Here is a 2,274-nt window from a genome sequence, read left to right as displayed (position 1 = left end):
GGGGGGGGGTTTACCGGGTGTAAATATAAAATAATATCTTCTTACCTCCTCTGCTGCCAGTTCCAGCAATGTCTCCTCTCTACTTCCTCCCAACTCATCTTTTGATCTCTTGCCAGAACTTCCTGTTTATACTGCTACATCACTTCCTGTTTGCGTTCAAAGCCAGAACGCCGCCGTGTGTTGAATATAAATACTGCGGTCTATCGTATGTTTCACTATTATTGATTACAGACATTCATACGGCTCCTTACACATCGTACATTCACATCAGTCCCCGCCCCCAAGGAGCTGACACTCTAATGTCTCATCTTACATACATAAACATACTACGGAGAACGCAGGAGTCAATTATCTGACCAGAATGTGTTTGGAGTGTGGGAGGAATCTGGATGAGCACGGGGACAACTTGCAAACTCCATGCAGATGGTGTCCTAGTTGGGATTTAAACGAAGAAGCCCAGAGTATATATATATATATACACTATATTGCCAAAAGTATTGGGCCCCTCCCCCTCCAAATCATTGGATTCAGGTGTTCCCTGACATTTCCCGGCTACTGAATATTCCGCCGCGCTCACCTGTTACCGGGATTATAACAAAGTGGAAGCAACCGGGAACAACAGCAACTCAGCCAGGATGCGGTCGGCCTCGTCACATGACAGAGCGGGGTCAGCGCAGAAGCCGGCGACGTGAATAATATCATCATCAATATACATATCACCGGGAAGGATATGCAGCTCATATCAGATCCATTCTCTTCCGGAGTGTTTTTTTTTACTGCAATGATGAAAAGTCCCCAGAACACACATTGGGATAAATTTACTAAAACGCCTATGACACTCTTCTGTCGCTATGGCCCTTTAAAACAACCTGAAAGAAGCATCACCTGTGTGAATTATCTGGCGTGCAGCAGGGCTTCCTTTGTGAGTAAAACTTTTCCCACACTCTTAACATAATTAAGGATGCTCTCTATGTTATTTGTTTGCAAGATGTCTTGCTTTTGGCCTTTTTCAGTAAAACTTTTCCCACACTCTGACCGGGGGAAAAGGCCGCTCACTTGTGTGACTTGGGGTTTAAGAAGATTTCCTTTCACACAAAAACATTTGCTGCACTTGGTACAAGGACCTCACCTGCGTGTCTCCTGTGGTGTACAAGAAGAGCGTTTTTCTGTGCAAAACATTTCCCGCACGCTGAACAGCAAAAAGGCCGCTCACCTGTGTGAGTTCTCTGGTGTGCAGCAAGGTTTCCTTTCTGAATGAAAGTTTTTCCACACTGTGAACATGAATAAGGACGCTCACCTGTGTGAATTCTCTGGTGTGCAACAAAAGCTTGTCTATAAATGAATGATTTCCCGCACTCTGAACATGAATAAGGACGCTCACCTGTGTGAATTCTCTGGTGTATAACAAAAGCTTGATTATGAGTGAAACGTTTCCCGCACTCTGAACATGAAAAAGGACGCTCTCCCGTGTGAATTCTCTTGTGTGCAGTAAGGTAGGGTTTCCGAATGAAATCTTTCCCGCACTCTGAACATGAGTAAGGACGCACACCTGTGTGAATTTTCTGGTGTAGAATAAGATTGGCTTTTAGTGTAAAACTTTTCCCACACTCTGAACATGAACAAGGATCCTCATGAATTCTCTGGTGGTTACGAAAGTCATTTTTCTTGTTAAAAGATTTCCCGCATTCTGAACATGTATAAATGGTCTGTGGAGATGCAGGAAACTGGCCTGGGCCTCAGCACATGGCAGGTGCTGAGGGACCTAGAGGACTAGGATACACCGATACTTTGCTGGGCCCCATACACGTGGCAGGTGTTCTAAGAAGATACTACCACTAACCTGGAGTGCTCTGAGGGCACAGAGATTCCATTTCCTGAAGAGGAAAATACCTGATGGAAGCTGGGTCGGGGAGGAGTCCGCTTGTTGAGGGGTACCGCAGAGGAGCTGGTGCGAGCATCCGTCTGGGACCCACAAGGGAGATCCCTCACCCTATTCCAGGTATCTGTTCGCGGTATTGTTACTACTATTGGTCCCTGGGACCAGATCACAGTGCTATCGGCCATTGCGGTTGCTAGGGGAGAAAGCTGTCCTCCGAAGTATTTCCAATGGCATCCTACAGATCCTAAACCCTCTCTCTCCTATTGATGTTGCAAATAAATACCCTAAAAAGAACCCTAAGACTCGATCCGTTCTGTCCGTGAGTGTCGGTGTGCTGTTGCTGATCCAAGGGGACCGGTAGCTGGAACCAACAGGTAGGAGCACCAATGTCGTAT

General features: G+C 46.2%; 1 protein-coding gene across 1 annotated transcript in view; it reads right to left on the bottom strand.

Annotated features, from left to right (window-relative positions):
- LOC108797992 (zinc finger protein 585B-like) overlaps positions 1 to 2,274 on the bottom strand; it is an 11,614-nt gene that overhangs the window by 7,689 nt on the left and 1,651 nt on the right. Inside the window, exon 3 of the mRNA XM_018569685.1 lies at positions 1,130 to 1,271. Within this exon, the coding sequence (XP_018425187.1) occupies positions 1,130 to 1,271 (142 nt within the window). The remainder of the gene's footprint in view (positions 1 to 1,129; positions 1,272 to 2,274) is intronic.

This window comes from Nanorana parkeri, unplaced genomic scaffold (assembly GCF_000935625.1).
Source record: "Nanorana parkeri isolate BGI_ZX_2015 unplaced genomic scaffold, ASM93562v1 scaffold1380, whole genome shotgun sequence".
NCBI lineage: Eukaryota > Metazoa > Chordata > Amphibia > Anura > Dicroglossidae > Nanorana > Nanorana parkeri.
The sequence above is the reverse complement of the archived record's forward strand: the minus strand, read 5'-3'. Positions and strand labels throughout refer to the sequence as shown.